Here is a 27,560-nt window from a genome sequence, read left to right as displayed (position 1 = left end):
TGTTCAGGGAATATTAACAATTCTACTCTCAAATGGGCCTCATGGTCGATTTTTAACAGCCAGAGGGGACAAGAGAAAATGCAACCCCCTCACAGCTGCCCACATGCTAAAGCAAAATTATTGATTGACATGCCCAGTTCCATGTTCAAAGCATGCAACAAAAACATGTACTACTGTGACGCGCTATTCATGAATGAGCTCTTCTTCACGAGTCTGGTCTTGCACTTTAGCCTCATTTGCAAATCAGAGAAAGAAATAAAATATTCAACGCACTTTGAATGTAAGAAAAAAAGCAGGGACAGCTTTTTCTGAAAGATTTATAACACGACCCAAGTGAATACAAGGTCACTATGAACTGCGCTAAAAGGCTGTTTGCCACTTGTGATTGGATTAAAAAGCTGCTATACAAATAGTAAGGAGGCTGACATTTGCTGTAAAGCCAAACTTAAGTATTTGTGACATACAGTATGAAATCATAGTAATTCTGCAGTATATGTAAATCCAAAGTTAATGAATAAATAGACTTAAAAATAACTAACATACCAAGCTAGCTAGAGAAAGACCCCCATCAACTGAAATTTAAATGCGCTCACTCAGTGGAAAAAAAAAAACAAGTGAACGCATGAAGCTAAGTCGCTATGTCAGGGGTAGTGGAATAGCTCATAAAAAATACAATATGTAAACAGCTCGTAATGGGGTCACAGAAAAACAGTACCACTGACAATGCCATTGAAATCAGCTGCTTTGTAAGTGAAAAGGCAAAAGTGCTTTCAGGGATCCTTGGATATCTGAACACTGCATGCTGAACAGTCACTGATGAAGCAAAACACATTACATTTGTGACATTTTCTAGAGCTTTGTTTGAGCAGTTAATGACAACTTCAGTTTGTGGAAAATAATCTAGTTATACATTCAGTATATTGTGACGATCTTATGTGTTCCCTCGCGTCACCGTTCATGGACTGACTGTTTTGCAGATTTTGCTTGGTTTTTGTTTTTTGTTTTTTATCTATGAAGGTTTCAAAACAAGAGAGAACTATCACGACTCATGAGAAAATGTTAAGTGAGGGTTTTTACACCCTTAAAACATATATAATAAATGTAAAAAAATAAAATAAAGATGACTTCTTTATGGATTTCACCTATAGCAGGCTTTTTTTGGTACACAACCCCCAGCGATAAACGAGGGAACAATGTATGTAACCACTTTTGTGTGTATGTGTGCTACAATACTTAGCAGAAGAGTGGATGTGCTCTGTGAATAAAAGGGAGCGATTCCATCTGGTGGAGGTAAAAAGCACTGCAATGTGTTTTGCCTTTTAGTGCTAAAAGAAGTACAGTGCATAATTTGTGTTACAAGTAAAAATCTTTGTGCTCCAGTTTGAAATTGTGTATTTGTAAGGCAACTTTCACTGCAAGAAATCCATGACAATTTATATTAGGATTTGGTAGATTTATTTTACGGATGACTCTGCTTGGTATCATTATACTACCAGAATAAAGTCGTATTAACACAATATAAAAATCCTAATTGTATAAGAATAAAGTTACAGGTATAAGAAAACAGATACAAGTTTCATAAACAATAAAATGTTACCAAAAAGTTTTTGCAAATCACTCAATCCTCAGTATGAACTGTATAATGTGATTGATTGTGTAAACATTTCCTGAGAAATAAATATCATTCACATGCCACAATTACACATTGTTTCAGTGGTATACAGCTATATTAAAAATTATTATCTTTATATATATATATATATATATATATATATATATATATATATATATATATATATATATATATATATATATATATATATATATGTATATATATATATATATATATATACACATATATATATATATGTATATATATATATATATATATATATATATATACACATATATATATATATATATATATACATATATATACACATATATATATATATATATATATACATATATATATATATATATATATATATATATATATATATATATATATATATATATATACAGTATATATATATATATATATATACAGTATATATATATATATATATATATACAGTATATATATATATATATATATATATATATAGATTTTTTTTTATATTGTTTCCACAGGTATTTGATATTAATTTCATATTTTTGTTTTATAACCTTATTCTATAAGGAGGTTGCAATTACTAACGCCAACCAGCAGAGGGAAACATTCACTACTAGGCGTTAATGTGCAAAGAAGAGCCACATGCAAGGTGGAAACAGCGTGTCGAGCGAATGTTGTGAATAAAACAATATTTTGGGTGTTAAACCCAAAACAAAAACCTTTAAAAATTAAATGTGTAGCGACTACATTTACATAAGCACAATGTCACAATACAAATCTTTTTTCCAATAATTTATTTCTTTATTTTACTTTTACTGACTGTGGGTAGGATATTGTTGGTGTTGTTTTCTTTTTATACCAACACAAAGAAAATATAGATTTGATTTCTAATTACAATTGCTTGAATAAGCTAATGGCCAATTTTCATCAAGCAGGCTAAAAGGACTAGTGTCAGACATGAGTACAGCGACCATCTGAGCTGAGAGCAGGAATGGAAAGCAGCTTAACCCACATCCGCACAAACACAAACAAACAGTTTTGTCAATCACACACCGAGCAAAAGGATAGTTACTGAAAAAGGTGATACCTTAGATGGAGGTGGCAAGATGCAGAGGTTGGGCAGGGGTCGTCAGGAGCTGGAGGAAGAGGAGACCGGTGGGGAGAAGCAGGTGGTGGCGTCCTCTCGGGGGAAGGGGATGCGGGTGGAGGAGTGGGGAGTTCGGGAAGGGGAGCAGACGGGAGGTGTGTGGGTAAACTTATGGCAAAGGCAGCTCTCCTGTCGGTGTGCTCAGTGAGGGGGGTTCTGCGGGATGGGGAACACAGAACATCAACAGATGCCTCTTCTCAAGTGATCCAGACTTACCTCACAACACCTCCGTGACCTCAGCTAAACCAAATATTGACTTGAAGAATGACAAGCTTGCTTAAACCATCCCAAGTATGGTTTTGGATTAGAATCGCATGCCGTTGACACGCCGCGCCGTCTTCACCCTCTGTAACGCGTGAATCGAGAAGCTCGGCCAAATGTGTCATGCTTGGTCCTAATTGGCCACCTGGGGGACTGGATTTGGCCCTGATCCAGGTTCATCTTATCAGGAGCGCTAGGCTCTAATCCGACAGGCAATGCAATGGACGCCCATGCAGCTGTTAGCACTTGGGACAGGCCTCCTGCTTAGCTCTAAAAATATTCCAGGGAGTCTGCAGAAGTAAAGCATGTTTCGGGTAATGGAGCGTCAGTTTGGCTATATTAGGTCCTAACTATTCAGTAAAATTTCAAGGAGCACTTTATTTGTGTTTGGCCAAGCACAATGCGGTGAGCGGCTATGTCTGCAATCAGCAGTGTGTGCTCCGACAACACCAATGCATTTTTAAATGCATTATTATTTATTTATTCCTATTTCAAATTTTAGACATACAGGACTAACTTTTTTTTATCCTGTGTGTTTGGGGGTTTGAATAATTTCTCAAACACTGAATTTGAAAAATCCTACAACTCCACACTGTAAATTGGCCTCATATTTCTTATTACAAATCCTTTTAATACCAAAGCCATTTGTTCATGCTGGAAATAGACAAAACCAAGTCACAACATAGTGTCATACAATCTGCTTGTGGCTCCAAAACCAGACAAAAACAATGCAGATAGAAAATAGATAGAGAAAAAGTTACTCTGTTTAGTGTATATAAATGTCAGCTGATACGGTCGAGTTAACAGCTGGCCCCTTTCTACTTTGGCCCAGATTAAATTCCAAATCAGCGTAATAAAAGAGCGCAAGAAGGGAGGGAGAACATGTGCTCTTTTTCAGTGACACATTTTAAACATAGTTGAACTCTTAATAACACCTGGAGAGTGGGTAGCTGTCAGAACACGTTTGGCTATGTTGACTGCTAGAAAACTCACATTTTTTTATATAATGAGACAAAGTAAACAAAGCTGTTTTTCTTAGTACACGGGGGGAAAAAATATTACCAATCATGTAACTCACATGGATTAAAACATGATCCAAAACCTTAGAAATACAACACAGCAATGAGATTATCCACTTCACTTGTGCCATCAGAGGCATATGCACCTACAGTTACCATGGCAACCAGTCTAATTACAGTTTACTGTATGTAGCACTACCAGTACCTCCTTTTTAAAGTAAACACGTGGATGAGAACCATCTTGCATATATGTTGTGACCATAAATAAACAGTGTGAGGACGTTTCTCACATTATTCGGACTTTTAAAAGGAAGTTGATGTTTAAAAAAGGCAGCAAGTTAGTATAGCGTTAACCGAGCACTAATCATGTGTCATATCAAGCAGGTGAGGAAGGTGAATCACGTTGTAAATGAGTGAGTCATTTTAGCTCTTTATCGCCTTCTGTCCCTCTGTCTTTCTACTTGACCCTCCCCTCTGCCCATCTGGTGAGGTCAGAAGAGGGCAATAGTTACCTACATGCCATATGCTATGTCCACCTGTACTTACTTAAACACACACACACACACACACACACACACACACACACACACACACACACACACACACACACAAACTTTGAATCCAACTCACCCGTATTTATGCCATGGAGTTAGCCTAAATTTAGGCTAACTAAACTGATGGAAACGCTTCTGTAGAGTTCCAAACAATGCAGAGGGGACTTCAAAGCAGTGTGTCCCAGTCCCCCTCCCTCGTCACTCTAACCGAGTCAGTCATGCACGCTCAGCACACGGCACATACTCAAGTGTTTGTCTTGAACTCTGGCTTTCGTTCAACTGTCTGCTCTGTGCAAATGACTTCAGAGGGCCCGAGTACAAGAGGGCAGGCTGGGGCTTTACAGGCAGGGGAGGGAGGACGTGCCTGCTCGGGGCGGGGAAAACACACGCATGTACACGCAAAAACTCCTCCCTATCTTACCAAAGCTCAGATAGGACTGCGATGTATCACATAAATCTGACATCCTTGCATGCAAGCAGGTTTCTCACTTCTCCTGGACCATTTGGTCGATAATTTTTACTAGGGGTGTGAATTGCCTAGTATTGGTGATTCAATTCGTATCACAATTCATAGGTGACGATTCAATTTGATGCCGATTAATCCCAATATATAAAAAATTTTTTAACTCAACTTTAGAAAATACTAATCAGTAAACTTGTACATGTACACCGTAAGATTTGTATGAAAATGTATTTATTTATCTGAAAATTCAGGCTTATAACTGAGCCACTGCATTTAACAAACAGGTTGCCATCTGTTTCATGTTTGAACAGCACTGAAATAAAATATTATGGCTTAATGTTCCATTAATATAACATTCTTCCATGCTTAATGTGTGAATTCTTCCATGCTTAATGTGTGAATCCTAACCCTAAGTAAGACATTTTGTTGAATACTTCCATAAAAAATGTATGTTTAAAAATCGATTCGGCCGCTTTTTGAATCGATTAGAGAATTGCTCGCTATAATATCGCGATATATTGCCGAATCTCATTATTTACTACACAGAAATCTATACCATAAGCTTTTATCTATACGCGTGTACATACACAACGAAATTTGTTGATGAGGTCATTCAATGGACCTGTCATTCAAAACTAATTAAATCCTAATTTTTACAAAAAATGCTTGCTTAGGTGAGCAATCAAGTTAAGCAAGGAATTAACCTAGATGTCACTATTTTAACACATATGACTAGAATTAACATCCTTATAACTGTATTAATTAAACACCAAAAATTTATTTTATGCTTTATTTTTATTTTTTTATTAAATCGATCGATTAATCTGTAATCTTTTTTTCTGCCATATATATGTGTGTATGTGTAGATGGATGGATAGATAGATAGATAGATAGATAGATAGATAGATAGATAGATAGATAGATAGATAGATAGATAGAGCGAGAGAGAGATCTTTGGTCTCTTGGTGAAAAGCAAACGGTAGGAGGGGCATAGCTCAGGTGGTAGTGTCTCCCAAGCTGAAGGTCGTGAGTTTGAAGCTTAACCCTTGAGTGACTTTTATTTTAATTTTTTTTAAAAATGACTCTCTTCCTAGTGTAAATCTTAGTTTACTCTAAAACTGAGTCTATTTGGTCCCTATCTAAATAAAGTCCAAATTGACTCTACTTGAGTCAAATTTATACTTTGTCAGCATGAATTTTGATTTGATATATATTTTTGGTATTGTCTGACTTAATTAATACCATTTGTGCATTAATCTGAGATTACGACCCCTACAACAGAACGACTGTGCCACAATTTGAGGACCTCTTTACAATGCTGCTCCATTAAAGTCCAGCTGATGGCGGTAATGCACATTTCATTCTGTTGACAACTGTCAAAACAAATTGCCCAGACCGAATATTTATGTGGCAGCATAAACAGGACGTGTGCTTTGACTGACAGGCAACAAGCACTATTCCGGCATGTCACAGGGCTGCTGGGCCTGCAGCAGTGATGGGAGAGTCACTTATAAAAGCGAGTGAAAATAAAGTCAAGTGGATATTGATACCTATTATATGTCATCCATCTTAGCAAAACCCAGCCCACATACTGTATTCCTGTGAATCACACAGACTTAAATCTTCAACCATCATAACTTTTCAGCGTTTACTGTAAATGTAGTACATATAATATTCAACTGGTGAGACCAAGAAGCAATGCATGCTTGAGGCGAAGCAAAGGCAATAGTGGACACTGAGCAAGAAACGTTCCCCTGAAAATCTTAAATACTTGAATAAAACTAAAAACAAGCCTAAAGATCAGGAAAGTTCAACCACAGAGTTTTTTTTAAATTTATTTACATATATGTGACTTCTTAGTTATGGATTACAAAAATGTGAGTGTCCATCCATTTTCACAGTGTAAAAGGCCTTAGAGGGAAGCATGACCTCAATGTTTATTCTCACTGCGGTCAACTTACTGACTTATGACAATAACATACGCTCCATCAGCTTTAGTTTGTAGTCTCTGGTACTATGAATGAAAGACATTTGTTGTCGCTCTTATTTCAACTCAACATACTGTGTTCATTGAAACGAACATAAAGGTAATAGTTGTAAAAAGATTACATATTATTTATAAAGAGTAGACACTTACCCACTTTTATGTAGCACCCAAGCAGGATCACTGACTGTTTCTGTGCTTTCAGGATTCTCCTCTGGACATTCACTCTTTGGTTTCTTCTCTGTTTCTAGGTGCTCTGTTATTGTCTCACTTTGCTCCTCTGCTTTGTTCCTGTTGACCTTTGCTGGTTTTGAGAGCTCAGTTTGATGTGCTGTTATTGCTGTACTGCTTATTGGATATTCTTCTATGCGCTCCTCTTCTTTTGTGACAATTTCTGTTATCTCCTGTGTCTGCTCGTCGACTTTTTCTGGCTGTTCCGCAAGATCCACTTGAGGATGTAGCGGTGTGATGTCTGTTTGCTCCTGTTCTGATCCCAGAGGAACAGCTCCCTCCTCAGTAGGAGTGAGAAACTCTTGTTGAGGAGACTCCAGAGATGGGAGGGGTCTGAGAAAACAAAATGAGAAGAAGGGGAGTGGGAGAATCGTTTAGTTTACAACACATGCATGAGGAATGACTGACAAATGACAAATGTGTATGTTTGGCAAGGTACAGCAGCCTGAGGTGTCTGCTTGTTTGAGTTTTACTCTAGTGCTTTAAAATGTGCGTGTTCAATTATGTCAAAATGTGCGTCCTGTGTGAAAGAAGAGGAAAAAGGCCCATTCTAGTCGTGGAGAGATGTCGCAGCTGATGTCATCCTTTCGACATAAAGGGCTGCATTACTTCCATTAGGCCCCAACATCTGACCTCAGATCCAGTCAAGACAAAGAACAGCTGTGTATTTACCTCCTCATTCATATTCATTGCAAGACTGTTCTCTTCAACAACACTCTACAAAAGTGTTGAACATAGTGTCACTGCATTACAAGTGCAGCTACACAAAACCGCAAAACTGATTTAAATTATTAAAAGGTTCTAAATACATGTATTCATGTTGTAATAAATCATTAGGTGTGCTTTATTCTGAGTCGGATTTATTCCTGAAAAAGTAGCTAGAATTCCAGTCAAAGTATGCAAACTCCAGCCAACCTATAGGGCAGACCTGCAAAATTTGCATTAAAAAAAGCTTTTACAAATATAACTAGTGAATGCATTTTCTGGAGAAATTGCATGTGAAGACTGAGTGGCTGAATGAAAAATTGTGCAATGATACTAATTACTGAATGATGTGGAATGAGATACATACAATGACATGGAATGAACATGTAGAAGTTGGAATGGTTTGAATCGGTCCAAATTAGAGGAGATAAACAAAACAAAGGGTATTTTTTTATTTTGTAAGTTTGAAAAAAAATTACGGTACGGTACGGATACGTTGACACATTAACGTTGGTTTGAACTGGTCAAAAAATGTAAATTACAGGGGGGTAAAAACAAAAAAAACTGATATTTTTTGGTCGGCATTTTAATGGTGAAAATGCTCAAGTTATGGTAAATTTGAATTTTTAGCATTAGTAGGTATAAGCTGAACAGTTTGGTCAATACAAACAATCAGTCAAAAAAAATTACAGTAGAAACTGGAAGGGGGGGGATTCTGTTTTGTGGGTGGTGTAAATGTTGAATTTTTGGAATATTGAAAATCATTCACAAAATGAATTTAATGAATTGGATGTTTACAATTTCAAATAGGAACAATGGAAATGTGAAATGTTGAATGTGTCATTGGGAATGAATGGCCAATTTTGCATGTGAAAAATGGAAGACTGAAAGGCATGAATTTTGGGAACATGTTAAAGTTGGAATGGTGAGAATCGGGCAAAAAATTTGGAAGTAGTAACAGGATGAAAAAGTGTGAGGAATAAAAAAAATATAGTAATTAACCCAGCCACAGTCTTCACGAAATAATGCACAGTTCTGATTACGACAGTCAGTGATTTAACAAAATGTTGATGATTATTGTGGTTGTACAACTGTGACACATAATACTGAATACTAATATTCATGTAATTAAATAAGGCAACAAGATCCACGTTATTGGACCCCCCCCCCCCCCCTCCGCCCCCCTTCACTAAAACCTACAGTCAATAGAGATGTCTCCCTGTATTTCTGTTCATTCCACTTACTTACCCCCATGTAAAACGCATTTCCCTTAAAGAATATAAACTTATGAACACATTTCAAACTCTGCCATGCTCTTTTAATTACCTTGGGATTTCTGTGCTCTCTTGTTCAGGCTGAGCATAGGAAGCAGCTTCTCTGAGAGCTGTTATCCAGTTTGTATCTGGCTCTTGTGTCGTGAGTCCAGCAGAACTGCCTGACACATGGGACTCCACTGTGTCTGCAGACACGTGTTCAAAATCAGAGTTGCAGGCAGGAGGGTGTACCACATCATCAGCCGGTTGGGTTGGCAGAGAGATGTGATCGGGAGGTTCCTCAGTTTGGGAGAGCACTGCCTGAGAGAGCATTGTACCATCATCTTGGCTTTTTGATGAAACACTGGGTGTGTCTGAGGCAACACTGGGTTGTGGATGCCTAGTTATCTCACTGTCATTTTCCATTGTCTTCAAAAGACTGAAGTTGCCATCAAAGTGACAAGCGTGGTTTGAAACGTCAGCAGATGATGGGTCTTTATCTTGAGGGACCACTGTTGCTCTTGGTCCATTGTTTTCTGTCGCTTTCTCGTCTACTACGTTAGCCTCACGTGGTCCCTTCGCTGGGAAATCTGCGTTTTCTTTATCTAAAGCCGCATTGTTTCCCTCTACAGCCTGCTCTACATGGGGCCCTTTTATGGGAGTTCGTGTTACTGAAACATTTTGTATTGCTGCGCTTTTATTGGAGCATTGCGACTCAAGAGACTCACATATTGTATCCGGGATTTTATACCTCTCATTTTCACTCATTTTGGTATCCACACCACTGTGATCCTTTTCAACAGAACTGAACATTTTTCTTTGTTTCGTGGCATCCTTGTTTTCGCCCGGACTAACATCTGTATCATACTCATGACTATGTATTCCTTCTTTTTCCAAAACCAAATCAGAGAAAGACAATCCCAAAAGTGAAATGTTATGATCCTCTAAAGGCTCAGCAGAAACAACGTTGCTTGTAAACGCCAAATGATTTCCTTGTAGCTCTCTAAATGAATCTGGTTGGTTGCTTTCTGTCTCACCTTTACTATCCATACTATTCAGAAATTCCTTGTCATGTAATAAATGTGTTCCTGAACCCTCATCTGCAAACCCACATTTATCATTACTCATCTCATGCCCAAACTCGTCCATGTCAGCCATTTTTGTTTGGTCTAAAATTTTCTGTCCAATTGAGTTTCTGCTATCAGTTAAATCACAGACAAGAGGAACAATTTTGTCAACTCCCGGAATAATATGCGATTCCTTTTCAACATCTCCCACTTGTTCAGTGATACAGCTGTCTTCTCTTGACAACTGACCCTGACCTTCTGATGTCTTAAAAGATTCACTGTCTCCTCCTACTATCTCTGTTCCCCCAGAAAACGGTGCTTGAATCAGTTTGACTTGGCTGTTAGTCATTCCTCCCTCTTCAAATGCCTCCACGCAACCACCTGGCACTCCATCTGTGGAATACTTGGATAACAAATCTTGCTGTGGTTGCTCCTGTTGCAGAGACAAATCGTTCAGTTCAGGATTTGAATTCAAGTCTGTTGATGTGCCCTTGTTATCCTTGTGCTCCATCGTTTCTGCCAAAGTTTGGTGCAAATCGAAATGAAGTTCACTTTTCATTTCTGTTTCCAAATTGTCAACCATATTTGGTTGAGTATTTTGGACGTCATATTCATGTGACCGTGCCAGCTCTCCACATCCCACTTTGGTGTCTTTATCTGACTCTTCATTCAGTTGTGTTGTTGCATTTTCTATATGCAGTTTGTCACTGTCTTCTGTTTCCTTTTGATTATTGAGCTGCTCGGTTTTGTCATCGAGTGACACAGAAGTTTTTTCATCCATGTTCTGTTTCTCTTTGACATCACACAGTTGAGTGTTATCACACATCCCATTGGGCTTGTTAGAGCTGAGCGGGCAGATGTCATTTATGAGGTCGGGTGTTGCTTGAGTCATTATATTATTAGAGTCATCATTTGCCAGTACACACTCTGGAGGTTGCTTTTCCCCTTGTAAAGGTGTCAATTTGGAGTCAGATGGCTGAGAGTTGATACACTCGGCATCATATTTACCCTCTTGTATCAAACACACCTCTGCTCCTACATCATTTGCTTCTTCATTTTGTTGATCATCTACTAAAGATATGGGCGTCTTGGTACTGTCACACTCAGCATTGTCATTACCAATTCCTTCAGAAAGAGTGACTTCAAATTCATGAGCTAAGTCCAAGTCACTCAACAAAAGGCCTCGAGGTTGCAGAATTGACGTAGAATTACTGGCACATTGCTCACCAACAGAAATCGCCTCTAAACCTATTGACCCATCCTTTATTAGGTCAACAGGAGTCACAGACTTTGAGTCATTCCTAATTTCAATTGGCTCTGCGCTAACTAGTGCATGAGAGGGTGGTTGATCAAACTCAGCAGGAGGCTGAGAGCTGAGGTCTGTGTGTTTTGTCTGAGGAGAGACTGGGCAGGTCAACATCCCAGTTTCCGAATTAGAAATGGAATCAAGATCACTGGAAAGCTGTCTATCAGGAGACTCCATAAAGAGATCTCCTTTTGGCTTAAAGGCAGCATTACTAGAAGAACTTGGATTTTTTCTTTCTTCAACCACAAATGCATCACTTTTTAGCTCTTCTGGGTTGTCAGGTATAATTGATTCTTTGATGTCAAGAGGAGTGTTAGTTTCTTTTGGCGTTAGACACAAAACGGCTACGCCCTTTTCTGTCACAATTTCTTGTTCCTTTGTTAACATCTGATCCATTGACTTCTCTCTTTTTAGTTGCCGATCTCTTTGTTTTGATGGCTCCTTTGTTGCTTTATTTACTTCCTTTTTGTTGAGCTCTATAGGCTCTTCAGTGTTTACGGCATTTTCAAGACAGTCACTATGTTCTCTACTACCAAGATTTTTCTCAGTTGTCCTTTTTCCCTCTTCACCCGATGGATCGTTCTGAGTATTCTTGGATTTATCTTGTGTTTCCAAAAGAATGTCATTCTCGGACATTGGTACGGCACTTTGAAATGCAGCTACATCCTTGGTAAAAGATACATCACTGCTGGTTTCTGGCTTCTTTAAGGTGAGGAAGTCTGGGTAAATATAGCTGGCCTCAACAACAGGATGGTACAAACTCTCATGTACTGTCAACGGAGGCAAAGAAGCACATTCCGAAGTCGGCATTGACATGTTTCTCACCTCTATAGCAACACTACAGTCTTCTTTCACACTGTCCGCAAAGCGAACTCTGTTGCTGCCTCCAATTTTGCCACATGTAGACTTACCCACACTACTGGTTGGGTTCTGAGCCGGCTCTTGAATCTTGACTATTCCGTTAGTGGCTGTGGATTTGAGTGTGCTTCTTTCAGGTTGAACCTGTTGATTGTTACTGGTAGAAGTAAGTGAGGTCTCTGTGATGGCTGACGCCTCACAAGTGGTTCCTGAACAGGGTAGCTCCTCAGAATTCAAATGGTGCTGGGTGCTGGCTCCGCTTTCAGTATTGCTTTGTTCGGTGTGAGGTGGCAAAGGTGAAAATGCTGCAGTAAGCTCCTCCTCGGTGCACAGGCTGTCTGTGATGGTAATGATCGTCTCACCACTGCTCAGTGACTTCATACATGACTCTGCAACATCAGTGGGTGGGCACGGCTTTTTCTCAGCTTCCGACGCCCCTCCAGCAGCCCCCTCTGGAAGGCTGAATGAACTGCACTCAGTTACTCCTCCTCCGCCCTCCAGTCCTGCAGCACTATCATTCAGATGATCAGCACAAGCAAATATCCCATGGGGGAAATTATTCAAATTGCCTTCAAACCACAGTGGCTCCTTTTTTCTGTCGCCCTCTTCTGCCGGAGAGATTGCTGCCTCTGGACTGCTCGTCTCGCTCTGTCCTTTTGAACCACTCTCAGCAGAAGTGTGTGGCATTTTGCTGTTGTAGCTTTCCTCGCTACCAGCCCATCTCTGTTCGTTCAGGAAACTATTTGAGCACCCGGCAGATGAGAGCTGAATGCTACTATCTAGAGGACTCGTCCTGTCTTCATATCCCTCCGGGTGTCTTTCTGCCTCTCCTTTCCCGATGCCTGCAATAGCTTTAGTAGCTACTCCCTCCCATGAATCACAGCTCACGCTTTCTCCCTCACTTTTTATCACTTCTCGCATCGTGGGTGTTGTTAGTGGCAACGCGGCAGCCTCCACTAACGCATCTTGAATGGCCCTCTCTACGCAACTCTCTCCCACACAAGCAGGGATGTGGCAAAATGAGCTCTCCTTTTTTTGTATTTGTGCTTCAATGTTAAAAATGTCCACATCTGATTGATTTTCTGAAGCCTTATCAGGAACATCAACGGTAGTTTGGACATGAGTTATCTTTTCCTCAGTGATGAAACTTGCGGTTGTATGTTGTGTCGTCTGTGGGATATTGTCAGTGTTATTTTTGCCACACTGAGCATCCATTACATTTATGTTATCAGAAAGATTAGTGCATGAAGGAACAAAATTGGATGCAGAAGAGGCTAAGTCAATAAAATGGCACTGCTGGCTATGAAATGATGATTGGGAGGGGCTTGTCTTTCCCTTGTGACAAAAGCCATCATTAGCCTGTGCTCCACACATCGTCATCTCTCCACATGACACTGAAGATGCAATTGGTTCTGAGTGACACTGATTCCCTGTATTTATAAGTGGGATAGCCTGTAATTCCGTTTCAGCTTGTCCTGCCGTCCTATCTTCCACTTCAGTCTCTTTGTTTAACTCCGCCCTTTTCTTTTTCTTCTGTTTCTTTTTGTCTCTCTTTTTTGTCCATTTGTTATGTGTAGGTTCGCCCTGCTCATTACTTGCGGAAATAATTTGTGTATCGTCCTCAGCATGACTATTTGATCCTGCTTGCTTTTTCTGCAATTCCTCCAGTACATCTTTATTTTTAGGATTTACAGATTCAGAAAATTCTTTAACAGAGTTACTTGGATTTATAGTGCATGTAGGAATCTGATGTCCAATTTTTAAGTCGACCCTCTCTTCAATTGGATCCATGTCTTCCTCCATAGCGTGCCTATTATAATCCTGTGGGATAATATCTCCAGTGACTGTGTTACAATCAACATGTGCGTCGTTCAATACGGCATCTTCAGCCATTTGCTTAAATGACTCTGCGGATTTTTCTGAATGTGTATCGGGACTTGTTTGATTCTGCTCATCGTCTTTTGTTGTTTCTTCTGGCTCAGGATTTTCTTTTCCAAGTATGTAGTCCCTGAAACTAAACACAACTGTATCCATCTGGCTGCACCCAGTCTCACTGTTTCCATGTGTATTTTTGTTTATGAGCTTGCTGTTACCATGTCCAGACGGGTCTGCAACTTGAGGCAGAGATGATGACTCATCACACTTTATAACTGTTGCTTGTCCATTTTTCCTATCCTTTTCATCAACTTTTAAATGACTGGTGCTGATGGGCTCTTTGATATGTGAAACACTCAGTGAGGCCATTTGTTCCTCACATTCTTGGAAGGCTGCCTGGAGCTCCTGGTCGAGAAGCGCACATGAAGGAGGGGTCAAGTGTTGGCCAGCTGGGTGAGGTGTGGCAATGGGCTGAGGTGAGGCCGGGGCATCTGTGAGGAGTGGGTCAGCGCCGTGAGGCCTGAGACCAGGGTAAGGTGACATAGTTAAGAATGTGGACTTGCGGACAAACAGCTGCTCATTCCATGATGCCACACAAGGCCACTTGTGCTTGACAAGGCTCATGCTTAAGCACTGCACTCACGCGGGTGCACGCACAATGCAACTGTACTTGAAATGCCTATCAACAGTTGGCTGTTAATAAATAGCAGTGCTTAAGTCTACATACATGACCACAGCATTTTATATAAAGTACATTAATTGTTAAAGCCTGTCTTTATATGTTACATAATCACAGGATCAAAATTGTAAATGGTGCACCGATCAATCCGTTATTAAAGCACTGACCCAGCATAACAAAACACCAAACTTAACAATGCAAATGTTAGACCACAGCCGAACCCTGCTTAGCCAAACTGCACAATGTTGTGGGATCATCTGGACCTCTTTGATTTAGCAGAGATCCATTATCTAGTTGCCTCATGAGGGACACCCCCAAGGTACTGTTACTTTATCATGACTAACTTGAATAAACTCACTGTACACAACATTAAGTTCACACAATATAAAAATAGATATATCAAATATACAGACCATAAAAAGATCATTATTGTCTTTTTTGATTGACAATAGCAATTAATTTAACAATGCTTATATTTGTTATGGTTGCATGTTTACTAAACTCACCATTGTCCTAGTCAAACTATTCTTTTGGACATGATTCCACAATGATTTACAATTTATGCCACATATTTATTACATTTTTATTTTCCCTCACTAGTCAACTAAAATTGTTTTTATACCTACTGATTTTATCTAGTGTACTAAAAAAATTATTGCTTTATGCACAATGAATGTAGTTTAGATGATCTTGGAGAAACCACCTTTCATTTAGTTTTACTCTTGAAATTATAATAAACTAAAATCTTCATTTAATTTGTAGAATTGCACCATATCATACTGAGAAAAAGTTTCTAAAACATATATGCATGTTTGTAATATTTAAAACTAGACTCAAAACACGCCCTGGATTGGCTGGCAACCAGTTCAGGGTGTACCCGAAGCCAGCTGGGATAGGCTCCAGCGCTCCTAAGCGGTTAAGAAAATGGATGCATGGATGGACTCAAAACACACCAATTTCAGACCGCTTACCCACTTCAATGTTGCCAATATCATTTTACATTTTAATTTATGCTTATTGTGGCGCCTCTTATATATATATATATATATATATATATATATATATATATTGTACATGGCCTTGAGTATCCTGAAAGGTGCCTAAAACATAAAATGAATTATTATTATTATTATTATTATTATTATTATTATTATTATTATTATTATTATTATTATAGTAAGGGGCTGCATATTTTAACCTGAAAGACGATACAAAAAAGTGTTACTTCTGGCACCTGGTTTTAATCAATAATATACAGTACACCCTGGCTGTATTATCCTCATTAGGAGGAGCAGCACACAATAGACAGCTACTTCAACTTAGCATGAGCAAGGTTCTTTTGTTCCCCCAACGGTGTATTATATCCGAGTTAGTCCATAAAAAACACTATAACCCAATCTACCTATTTGTTTTAGTAAAACAACTCACCTTAATATTAATTCAAAGCATTAAAGCAACTCATTTATCAGGCTTTGATGGGACAAAACCCACACAGCAAAGATCGGTATCATATGCTAACATAACCATAGCATTCGGTTTGTTAGCTTTATTGTATCACTCCATGCACTCTGGTTATAATATTCATCATACAGAGTTTACTACCTGCTGTCTAGAACTACCAGAGGATGACTGACTTCCATGTGATGTTGCAAGCCAGCCAGCAGGGGGTTCACCTGCTCATATGCCCTTTCTCCTGTGCTAGTCTTAAGCCTGTCAACATAGCCCCCGCACATGCGTGCACATACACACGCATACAGAAAGGAAAACAAATGAAGGTCTAGTCATCATTACTTAATATGTGGTGCAGATCTGCTCCCTTAAACCCACAGATCAAGTATGAATCAGAGGAAAGTTTAAGATATTCTTACTTTACTTACTTAATATAATACACCAACAAGCCTCTTATTTATTTTAATGACCATTTGCACCATTTTTGTTCTCATAGCAAACATTTATCACGTATATGTGACCATGATGGTGTAACCTACAAAACATGTATTTTCAATCTCAGACTCACCCTAGTGAGGACTCCCAGATGTTAAAGTCACTGCTAAAATCTAGACTGGGCAGCAGGTCATGGGGAAACTCAAGTTCCTCCTTGTCCTCAGGGGCGTCTGCCGTAACTCTGCTCTCCTCCACACCAGTGATGACTGGGACATCTAGGAGCACTGGCTGGGACAGCAAACTCTGCTGGCTAGTGGATGCCAATGTCAACAGCACACCAGCATCCTTCTGGGATTCAGTCTGTAGAAGAGAAAAACATACTAATGGTACAAGCACTCTACATATCCTCAGTGTTTTGTCGGTTCACTGATCACCAATTCACATTTTTTCCTGTGGAACTTATCACTAGCTAATCACTAAAAAAAAAAAAAAAACTCATCTTTTTGTAGTTTTTCATGCTCTATCTAAAATGCCCCAAGATGCTGCCAAGTTGTTCAAATTTGAAGAAATAAATTCCATAACAAATAATAAATATCACAATCATTAAAATTTGTTAATGCAAGATTGTTTTTATGTCCCGCTTTAAAATTCTAAACTGACAACTGCAAAATGAAAACAAAATCATGACCCCCCCCTAAAAGACAATAGAATGGTGTTTGTAGAACAATACTAATTTTGGCTAGTGTTTGATTAAATATATTCAGCATCACTTGTAGTACTACAGGCAGTCAAATGGTATATCGCCTTTTCTGGTTACATACAAACAAATAAAACAAAAAAAAATGTTCTAGGGCTCCCCCTACACCTGTGAGGTGTAATTTAAAACAAAGTGACAGTCACTGATAGGTACAGTAAATGTGCATTTGGTGACAAGATGACTGAACTAAAGCGGGTTCAGTTCCTTGAGTAACAATTCCCTAAAAAGCTTTAATGGAGGTAACAGACAAGATAAGATAAATGAACCCAAACCAATGTTAAATGCTAACAATCCAACATCTTGAAAGTCTTTAAAGAAACTTTATCTGATCAGATTAGTGCAGCAAAGTTTGTAACAAAGTTGCTAGCACTGATGCTAATGCTAAAAACAACATTAGTGATGTCCTGGCTGGTTTCACGAATCTTTTCAACCACTAAAGTCTCTGAGACATTGACAGAGATGCTTTCAAGTCTGATATAGTAGAATGCCTTGGTCTTTTATCGTTTCTTTTCTTTTTTTCATTGAACAGTAGGATAGTTCTAGATGGATTCACATTTACATCCAGTATGTACAGTGCCATATCCCTTTCATGTGTTTGCACGTTGCAAAAAAATGTACTAACACCAGCAGACTTACAGCTCAAATGCAAACAAAGATGCACAAATAACTCCACCCATGTGTTAACAAAACATAATAAAGGTTTGTGTGTATAGCCTGCAGTGATGTGCAGCTAATATTTACTGACAACTGATACTCCACTACACCTTCACAGTTTGCTTTTAGAAAAATGAAAACAGATACTTAAGCACTCTACCTCTTCTAAAATCAACGTGCCATTTAAACACCTGCGGACAAATATTTAATTTATTAAAAGTGACATATAATTGCAGCAGCCTGTTTTTTTTTACTCCACTAATTACTACACTTCTCATAAAAGTACATTTATTGTTTTAGGAGACGTAGGAGTCACAATAGGCATTGAAGACAAAACCAGCTGGGTGAGTAAAATCCAATACTTGACTTTTATTTTTTGTCTTTTTTTTTTTTTTAGGGAAAGGTTTGGCTGTCTATTTAATTACCAGCAGGTGTCTAAATGACACCTGAAGCCTGAAAGCATAACCAGAATTGGGTCATGTGTGATGTAAACAGAGGCTTCCAGACACACTCCAAATACATTATTATAAACAATATGTGTGGGAACACGGTATGTCTGAAATGCACCCAGCGATAATGTGTAGATTATGTTCTGCTGCAATTCAGAGAGGAAAGCATTCCTTCATTATTTATGAATGTTTAAATGCAGAGGCAGCGCATACACACACACATACACTATAGCAGCTAGTATTAATGTTAAACACATTATCTGTGAGCTCTTGCTCACTATAAATCATTATTGTTTTTTGTCAGTTGAATACAAAGGTCTCCTTCGTCACATTGCCATCTCTGAGGTGGCGTTGTGTGGTGAAGTAAGTGGGTGCAAATATGCAGTTCAGTTAAGGTGGAGTTTAAAGTGTGATGAGGTGACTGGCGTCACCTGTATTGTGACCACAATTAGTTGTGTTTGTGCTAAGTCATGTCGAATTGGTTGAAAAACTGCATGTCAGCATCTACATTTTGAGGTGTCAGGCGAACCCCCAAACCTTTCGCCTAGCGTTCTGATGTTTTTGTGATTGATATTCTGCTATTTTTAAATGATCTACAGGTTGCTGTTGCTGTTAAATTAATGAATTTATCTTCTATAATTACATTATGATGATTATTCACCCCGGCTTGAATTGTGAATTTGAATCATTAAATGATTAGCACTAGCTTATTATTAGATCATGTCGTAATATTATCCATCATTCACTACATGAGAAACACCAATCATTGCAGCAAACTCAATCACACTAACAAACACTGAAAATTTCTGACGGTGCCACCGAAAAAAAAGGACATTATCTATGCAAAGACATTTTTGTAAATATGGCTCATGTGCAAGTGTACCCAATGACACGTCCGGTGAGTGCATGTTGCTGATGCTACTTAAACTCTCATCAAGTGCAGCTAATGTCACATGGCAACTGTCCACTCAGCACTATGAGAGGCACAAGCAAGGTTACGGCAATACAAATAGCCCTTTAATTAAAGGGACATTTACTGTATGAAACCCTTTTGAAGCTTGTTTTGACAGAACAGTAGAGCATTTGTTTCAGTCCATCACAAACATGCATATAATACACTACTTGAAGTAATACAATGCAATTCGTAAAACTAAACTAAAAACAGGCCTTTAAAAGTAGAAGACAAAATACAAAGTTGCATAATGTACTTACTAGGTATGTTCAAGGTTTCCTTTCTGTCCCTCCACTGCACTCACTGTACACATGCCGCCTCTGAGGGCCAGTGTACTGTTTTGGAACACAAAAACATGCTGCAACACATGCAGCCGCTCTCCTCGTCGTTTGGCCAGCCCCTCCTTTTCCTTTCTGCCGCCTCCCTTCTAAATTTCCATGCGCCTCCTCAGACTCTTGAACTGTGCAGGCGCGTGTGTGTTGGTAGTACAAACAGTGCTGCTGAATCACTTGGCTGGCAACTGGGAAGGGCCAGGGATTCTCCTCCCCCTTCCATTTTAGCGCTGTTCTTACTCCCTCCTCTTCCTCCTCACTTTGCCCTCCCCTTCATGCTGTACCCCTCCCCTCCTCTTTCCTCCCTGTGGTTTGTGTGTCTTCCGCCTGGATGCACTACTGTCTGACTGACAGTGGTCCTTGCAGGTGAATACTGGGAATTAGGCCAAGGGGCAGGCCTGTGGTGCCCCCCCCAGGAGAGGATCAGGTAGCACTGTATGATGCTTTTGGTACGCAAACACACACACAAGTACTTCGATCTCATGTCTTGGGGTTTTTTGTATGTGACATCATCACATGACAACACAATTTCCCTGATGAATAGAGCAAAACACTGACGACGAACAATTATATGTTAATATTAACAAGAATATAAAAAAAATACTATTTTAATTAATTATACTACTATACTATATTTTCTATTATTGACAGTGAAAAATATTTCTAAAGAGAGAAATGTGGATTATGTCTGACTTTATTTTATTTGTAGTATATTTAAAATAATAAATAAGGGATAATCTTAAGAGTTTATTATGATTTTTTTTATTTTTAGTAAAGCTAATGTTTTTTCACTCAACACTAAACATCCACACTTTTTTATTTAGTACCTGTTGTTCGGTGTGATTTTCTTGGGGTGGAAACAGAACAACAGAAGCGCCCTCTTCTGGAGCGCCCTCTTCTGGCTGAAATTACAAATTTGATGATTCAAAATATTTGGCGGTGAGACTAGAGTGCTGATATTATTAGTGAAAGTATGCATCATTGTTATGTTTTCCATCCCATGCCATGTAAAATACAACTGCCTGGGGTCCTCGACTGTTGAAGAGGCCGATTTGCATTAATCTCATCAGGATAATCCAGAATTCCAATTGAGGATCTTGAGTCACATGTGGGTACGGTTCTATAGCTTCAATTCTACATCATTCCAGAACGGTCCAATAAAACGAATAAATCGGTGTACCCCAAATTAGATTTAGTCTCATAAAAGTTACACAAATTAACGAAGTTGATGCTTTACAGGGGTAAAACGTTTTCAAGGTTAAGGGTTTTCATTGCTTTAATTAGTAGCAGTCTTGAAATTAGTACTGCAATAGTAGTATTAATAGTAGTTAGTAGCATTACAAGCAGTAGTAAAGTGAGTAATTTATTGGTAGTAGTAGTAGTATTTGCATTAGTAGTATTAAAAGGGAAGTCAACCCAAACATTTTCTTTACAATAATACTGTATGTTGCATGGACCTCCACTAGTCTACAGTCTTAATTTTGACAAGAAATTTTAATTTAGTTTTAGTTATAGTCTTTTGACAAAAAAATTATTAAAGTTTTAGTCATCTGATTGTATTTTAGCTTTAATCCAATTTTAGTCGACGAAAATGAAGAGCAATTTTAGTCAACTAATTTGACAGTTTAGTTGAGATTTTCCTTCAGCATACATTTCAACTTTTATACAGAAAATTATAATGCCTATTTGTAACTGTAGTTTAATACAACAGTGTCTTTATTAATTGTTTCAATGAAACATGTTGAATTTGACAAAAATATAATTTAGTTTTCACCTAAATAAAAAAAAGTGCACAATTGCTTGAGATTAATTTTACAGCTGCAAAATGAATGTAAACATGTTTGAACATTAAATAAAGTGCAATGAACACTGAACCGTTTCTGAGTGGTTCTTTTCTCCCACCCGCGTTTCATTCTTTCTGATTGGACTGTGTGAATTTTCATCACTGTGTTATTTTCATTTTCGTTTTAGTCATTGACGAAATTGTCAGTCAATTTTAGTTATAGTTATCGTCTCAATAAATGGCATCTATTTTAGTTTTCGTTTAATTTTTGTCAGAAAAAATATTGTTCGGGACCAAAAATAAGACGAAATTTTTTTGTCAACGAAATTATCTCTGCTAGTCTAAACACTGTATTCTGATTAATACTGTGTTTGCCGAATGTGAATTAAGCAGCAAAATCCACCTGTTGTTCTCCATCACAGGCGGTGGCCATTTTGCCTCTTACTGTCGACTGAAAATGACATCATAGTTGCTCAGGGCTCAGGTAACGACCAAACATGTTTTCTGAAGCTAATCAGAATACCGTGTTTAGACTATAGTGGAGGCCCAAACAACATAATATTGTAAAGAACAATTTGTGGGTTGAGTTCAGTTGCACTAGTAGTAGTAGTAATGGTTGCAATAGTGAAATAAGTACCGTAGTTGTAAAAAATATTTGTATTAACAGTAGTAGTAGTAGTAGTGGTGGTGGTGGTGGTGGTGGAAGAAGTAGGAGTACAGGTTCGTAGTGTTACTAGTAGAAGGGATGTAACGATAATGGCAATATCATGATATTATGATATTAAAACTGCCACAATATATCGTCGTCATCATGTCACAATATTAAAAGCAGCACATCTGTTAAAAAAGTTGTGTTGATTTCAATTTGTGCAGTTCTAGCACCCTCTCGTGGCTAGTTTTTTAGTGCAGTTTAATTTTCACAAGGCATGTTTTGGCCCTTCTATGTTTAAAATCCACGCTAACGGTCAGATGAAGGGGAACGTAAAATTCAATATGTGTAAGAATTCAATGTGTGCTTGCATTAGCAAGTAAGTGCCTCAATATATATTATATTTAGATATTTTGTGTATATGATATTTAAAATGATTTTTATAATATTTTCCATTGCTGTAATTTACAAAAGCACAATATTGTGTGTGTTTTTTTTTAGTATGAGCTCTTTTTCTATTTTTTTTTACGATATTGTAACCTTTTTTTGTAACGCTAACCTCCCCACAAAATCGTGATAATTATCGTATCGTGACCTTCATATCGCGATAATATCATATTGTAATGTTTGGATATCGTTACATCCCTAACGAGTAGTGCTAAATTAGAGCTTCAAGTATTGTTAGTTCTCTACATACATTGTATAAAAGAGGTATTATTAGTAGGAGTAGTGTATTGGTATTTGTATGGGTACTGGGTAGCATAAAAAATAGAACTCTAGTAGTAGTAGTAGTTGTCAATGTAATTGTAGTGGTAATAGTACTAGTAGTAAGTAGCAGCAGCGCAGCAGTTTATTAGTTCTCTGTATAAATAAAAAGAGTTGTTGTTTTTTTAAGTAATAATAGTACTGGTATTAGTAGTGATACTATCAGTATTTGTATTGCTAATTATCAGTAGTAATATTGTTAGTGGTTGTATTAGTAGTGCAAAAAAATCCTGACAGCTAATGTGTCTCTTACCAAAGCCTCAGTCGTGCTGCTCTCGTTCCCCATGTCTCATCAGGCCGAGCGGCACAAGGAGCCTCCAGGCCTTCCCAGGCTCAACACAGAGAGACAAAATGTGCAGGCGAGCTGAGGTCCCGCCTTTTCCACAGGATTAGAGCAGCAGACAGAGAATGGTAAGTATGTATGAATGTACTGTATATGTCGTTTTAGAGATTAGAAAAATGTGACGCAGTGCCACTTTGCTCAGGCCAAAGTTCAACCTTAACAACCCTAAGTAGGGGCTGAAGGCCAGAGGAGCATGTTGCAATTATGCAAAAACGTACATTTTCATATTTTGGTTACCTTATTTAGCAACGTTGAGGAGCAAAATATGACACATTACATTGCAAACTACACGTCTACTAATATAACAAATATACTGCATTGTTAAACAAATACCTCTGAGCATCAAAACTGAGCACATTTAGCCTTTTTCCGCCCAAATGCTTTCAGTACAGTATTGTAAATCCGCAGAGTCACTCACCCTGCAGGGAGGCTTGTTTGTGCATGACTGATACTACTTAAAAGCGCGCATGCACAATTACAAAGCACTGACCTGAATATGCTAGATTTTATAAATAGATACATCTGCCTTGTACTCTTCTATATGACAACACACACACACACACAGTTTTGTGAACAGTTCAAATTGAAAAGTATATCAACCCCACAATCTCATGGGACCCAATATAATCCACAAATCTTTAACTGCGTCACAGCTGATCATCATTGTTGTTGGAAAGCCAAATTTATGTATACATTTGTTTAAATCTCATTATATTTAGATATGTTTGCATAATATTATTAATAGGAACACGTGTTTTTTACTGTGTTTATTCTGTGGTGTGGCAACACTTCTCCGCTCCAGCCTGCTTGCTGTCTGGATGAAAGGGATGTAATTTCAGCCTCCATGTTGTAATTGTGTGCACACTTGAACTAGTGGAAACATTTCAGAGCTTTTTGCCACAACAAAAAGCACAACAGTTATAAGCGGGATGACACGACTATTATATTATAACTGACAATCCAACACGAGCCCCTACATGGAGTGGCATTTACTGCCCTGTATGCTACCCCTGCACTTGCGCAGCCTTAAACACATCTATTTATGACAATATTAGCATTAAATTGCATGTATTGTACATAAGATTATTCACAAGCAGTCTGCACGGTAGAAATTGTTTAAAATGTCAGAGTCCCATTTCAATGCATTAAAATAATTAAATTAGGCCAGAGTCAATTATTATCACATTTTACCTTACTATCTTCATCACGACACTTCCAAAGAAAACCACAGAAACCAAAGTGCTTTGCTACTCACCGCCGCTAAGAAGAGAATTCAAGCTTGCACAAGATCCTCCAGTCCGTGTTTACGGTCTGACTAAAGTTCTGTCGTCTCCTGCGCGGAGCCTCAGTTTCTCTGATGCTATTTTTGCATTGCACGTGGGGCGAGCAGGTGGGGAGCTGGCGCTAAAGGGTGTTTGATAGGTGGCCCGAGGTGAATGCTGGACAGGAAGAGAAGTGAGGAAAGTGGCGTCAGGGGGAGGGAAGGCGATATTGGAGGGAGGAGATAGAACTGGATCTGAGGAGGCCATAACTGCTCAGAGTGAAAGTGACAGGTCGGCCTGCTCATGACTCACTCAGTGTGAGTGAGTCTTGGAGTATGCACAAAGTTTTGAGACACACCTCTCTTAGTAAATCAATTAATTCATCTGGATCAACACTCAAACAGAAAGAGTTTGGGCTAGTTCATGAAGTAATTTTTTGAAAAGGTAAACTATAGGCCACAGATTCAAAAATTATTATAATTTTTTCGCTAAAGTATTATTTTTTTAGAAACAATTTAGTAAAAACAACTTTTTCTGATACTACACCACTAGATGGTGTAGTATTTTAACGCCACATACTAGTGTAGTGTAACATCAACACTGACCAATGTTGATTAGTGTGAAATTTCAACTACCATCAGAATTGTTTTAACTCCTTCGCAGTGTAAAAAAAATTGCACTTTAAAAATTGTTGTTTTAACTAGATTTAGTGTGCACCAATATAGAAAGTAGAAACCTTTTGAATTTAACTGTTGGTGTTGAATTAACGCTGCATGCTATTCAACGCAAGATTTTATGAGAGCCATTTTGTGCCCTGACCACAACCAACCGAACACCTTTCGGATGAACTAGAATAGAAGTTGCGAAGCAGGCACTGTCTCTGGTCCAACAATATTGCCCTCGAAAACCGTTTCCAAAGATAGACTCCAAGACATTGTAGAAAATTCCAGAAACTAAGCATAATAGACCTGTGCATCCACTTGTTGCAATACATACAGTACAATCGAATACTAGCTTGTAGCAGGCTCAGATTTGACTCCTCCCCTTTTCACTCTACAGGTATGTCTTGATCTTTCCTACCTGCAGCTCTCCAGGTGTGACTACAAAAGACAAGCCGGACCAAACAGGTTTGAGCTCCAAATCTTGACTTCCTTATACAAAACTGCATTGCATTAATCAAAATGTTAACAAAATCATGAAATTCCATTCTCCAATTGCCTTCTACCCTTTCAATCCTCCTCCACCATCTCCCTGTGGCTTCCCCCTTTGATGTCACGCTCCCCCCCCCCCCCCATCACTACAATGCGCCTACTCGATTTGCCTTTTTGATCACAACCATCTATTCTCTCGCAAAAGCAGCTCCCTCCGCCGATTACCTGTCTTGGTGAAATTCCGATGCAGCCCCCCATCTTGTATTCCATGTCCTCCTCTGGCGAGGTGACTCTGGCACTACAAGGCTTGCAGAGCACCTTCCTGCAGAACTGCATCCTCGTCGCTCAGCCACAGCATCGCCGAAGCAGCAAGATCTTTGAAAACGTGCGCGTCTGAGTGACTAATAGATGCGCTGCCCTGCGTGGCATCTGTGACATTCTTTCAAGCCATCGTTATATAAAAATCGACATGACATAAGGAATCCTGCCTAATCAGATGAGCGGGAGATGGCAATTGCTGCATTGTAGCCTTGGCTGCAACTCACATCAGTTGCACGGAGGCACACGAAGGCACGGCTTTGGAGGGAAATGCACAGGGAGGGAGAAACATAGGAAGCGGAATAAAGGGTGTCTGGCTCTTTAAATGCTCTCGGAGGCATTGAGAATGACGGCAGTACATGGTCATAAGACAGCATTTACAAGTGCAGTCAACCTAATTGAGTATATCCAGTAGAAGAGAAGCTGCAATGTCTTTTAACCTATTTGTATTTGTTATATTTACATCCAATTATGAATCAATAAATTGTATGTGTTATATATGGGGTTTTTTTGCTTGTCAGAGAAGCTTAATGCAGCATCTGTTTTGTTTTTGGTTTAGATGTTTTTAAAAACATCCCTTACATACACAGAGACTATGTATAAAACACTGTCACGTGATTCTGTTTAACCAATCAAAAGTAACGACTTGAAAGGCAGGCAGTCACATGACAACACACAAGATCTCCACATGCCCATAAAAGCAAAAGCCGTTTCTCAATTTGCATTTTCATCCATGCGACCTAAGTACCGCTTTAATTGAAAGTATGACTACGTTAAAGAGTGTCACGGCTCACCTGCTTTCTGGGTTTGGTCATGTGACATTCGCAAGCTGAGCTCTTAGGCACTATGATGTCATTTTCAGTAGACAACAAGTGGCAAAATGGCCACCCCCTGAGAAGGATAAAAATGGGTGGATTCTGTAATTCATATTCCACAAATACAATATTAATCAGAATGTTTAGAATAGTGGAGGTGCATAGAATCTCTTAACTCACCATACATCATCAGGCAAATACTAAAAAGTCCAATGTTGAACCAAAAAAAAAAAACTCCATATGAAGTATATGGTTAAAATCACTCTAACTTACATTTAGTGGAAGGTGTAGCCGCGTAGCACTTAAAAAACACTGATTTGATCTTTAAACCGCTCCTCTTCCCCTTTTTCTAGCCAGTGGACTCCCACGAAGGACACCTGTCAGACAAAGAGAAAAAGATCCCTCATAATGATGTGGAATGAATAACTT

The 27,560-nt window shown here is 38.7% G+C and overlaps 1 protein-coding gene across 12 annotated transcripts in view; it reads right to left on the bottom strand.

Moving 5' to 3' along the window:
• Positions 1–27,560, bottom strand: part of tacc2 (transforming, acidic coiled-coil containing protein 2) — a 47,919-nt gene that overhangs the window by 20,099 nt on the left and 260 nt on the right. For 4 of the 12 annotated variants that reach the window (XM_077581118.1, XM_077581120.1, XM_077581119.1 and 1 more), the window contains exons 1-3: positions 9,306–13,399; positions 7,197–7,607; positions 2,703–2,918 (exon numbers count right to left, since the gene is read on the bottom strand). In XM_077581118.1, the coding sequence (XP_077437244.1) occupies positions 2,703–2,918; positions 7,197–7,607; positions 9,306–13,384 (4,706 nt within the window). In that variant the 5' untranslated portion in view covers positions 13,385–13,399. Of the gene's footprint in view, positions 1–2,702; positions 2,919–7,196; positions 7,608–9,305; positions 13,400–17,034; positions 17,262–20,872; positions 20,948–23,495; positions 23,619–24,840; positions 24,986–26,223; positions 26,596–27,110; positions 27,208–27,404; positions 27,509–27,560 lie in introns of those variants that run through there. The other 8 variants (XM_077581125.1, XM_077581126.1, XM_077581124.1 and 5 more) reach the window with 8 other exon arrangements.

This window comes from Vanacampus margaritifer, chromosome 12, assembly GCF_051991255.1.
Source record: "Vanacampus margaritifer isolate UIUO_Vmar chromosome 12, RoL_Vmar_1.0, whole genome shotgun sequence".
NCBI lineage: Eukaryota > Metazoa > Chordata > Actinopteri > Syngnathiformes > Syngnathidae > Vanacampus > Vanacampus margaritifer.
Note: the sequence above shows the minus strand (reverse complement) of the source record. Positions and strands in the feature narration are given on the sequence as shown.